The following is a 914-nucleotide window of genomic DNA, read 5'->3' as shown; positions in this document are numbered from 1 at the left end:
AACTCTTGGGCTTAAGTGATTCTCTTGCCTCAGCCTCCCAAGTAGCTGGGACTACAGGTGCCCGCCACAATGCCCAGCTATTTTTTTCTCTTTTATTGCAGTTGTCATTGTTGTTTAGCTGGCCCAGCCTGGGTTCAAACCCACCAGCCTCAGTGCATGTGGCTGGCACCATAACCACTGTGCTACAGGTGCCGAGCCCATCTACTTATTTTTTTGAGTATTCTTCAAATGGAATTAGCAAATATAGTATCTGAAACAACACAGCAACTTTATTTATGAGCAAGGACCTCATTTCTAGGATATGAATATGCTTAGATTTTTAATGACTTTAGGCACTGGATGTTATTTTAATTAGTAAATGGAAAAGAAGGTGCTTCTTACCTGATGCCCACACATAAGGTTTTGAGAGGCCATCATGATGGCTTTCATTCCTGAAGCACAAACTTTGTTGATAGTGGTGCATGGAGTAGAAACAGGTAAACCTAAAACCAATACAATTGATACTTTTGAAAAACAAAGATAATCGCTTTTCAAAAACCACTATAGAATTAAAATTAACAAAATAGACAAAGTGCACCAGGATAGTCTGCAACATTTCTTCTGCCAATCTTTCTGTGGACTCATAGCACTCTTAACATTTCACTTAAGCTAAAATGACCTCCATTTCACCGTCTCACACATGAAGTAGAAAAGCAAAAGGGAGTTCCTGGTACCTGCACCCAACACTGCTTGCCTGGTAGGGGCCTGTCCTTCACCCCCTTGTAGAACATTCCCCATGTACGCTTCTTTCACTTCTTCTTTTGGAATCCCTTTTAAAAAACAAAACAAAAAAGGCATTGCTATATTTTATTCATTAGTGATCACCTAATAAGTACATGATTTACATTGTAGAAATGAGTTCTTTTTCTTTCTTT

General features: G+C 39.1%; 1 protein-coding gene across 1 annotated transcript in view; it reads right to left on the bottom strand.

Moving 5' to 3' along the window:
- ACAT1 (acetyl-CoA acetyltransferase 1) overlaps positions 1-914 on the bottom strand; it is a 24,676-nt gene that overhangs the window by 13,455 nt on the left and 10,307 nt on the right. The window contains exons 3-4 of the mRNA XM_023516059.1: positions 714-809; positions 382-482 (exon numbers count right to left, since the gene is read on the bottom strand). Coding sequence (XP_023371827.1) covers positions 382-482; positions 714-809 — 197 coding nt within the window. The remainder of the gene's footprint in view (positions 1-381; positions 483-713; positions 810-914) is intronic.

The sequence above is a fragment of the Otolemur garnettii genome, unplaced genomic scaffold (genome assembly GCF_000181295.1).
Source record: "Otolemur garnettii isolate 467f Iridium unplaced genomic scaffold, OtoGar3 scaffold00086, whole genome shotgun sequence".
Lineage (NCBI taxonomy): Eukaryota > Metazoa > Chordata > Mammalia > Primates > Galagidae > Otolemur > Otolemur garnettii.
This window is presented reverse-complemented; position numbering and strand designations above follow the sequence as displayed.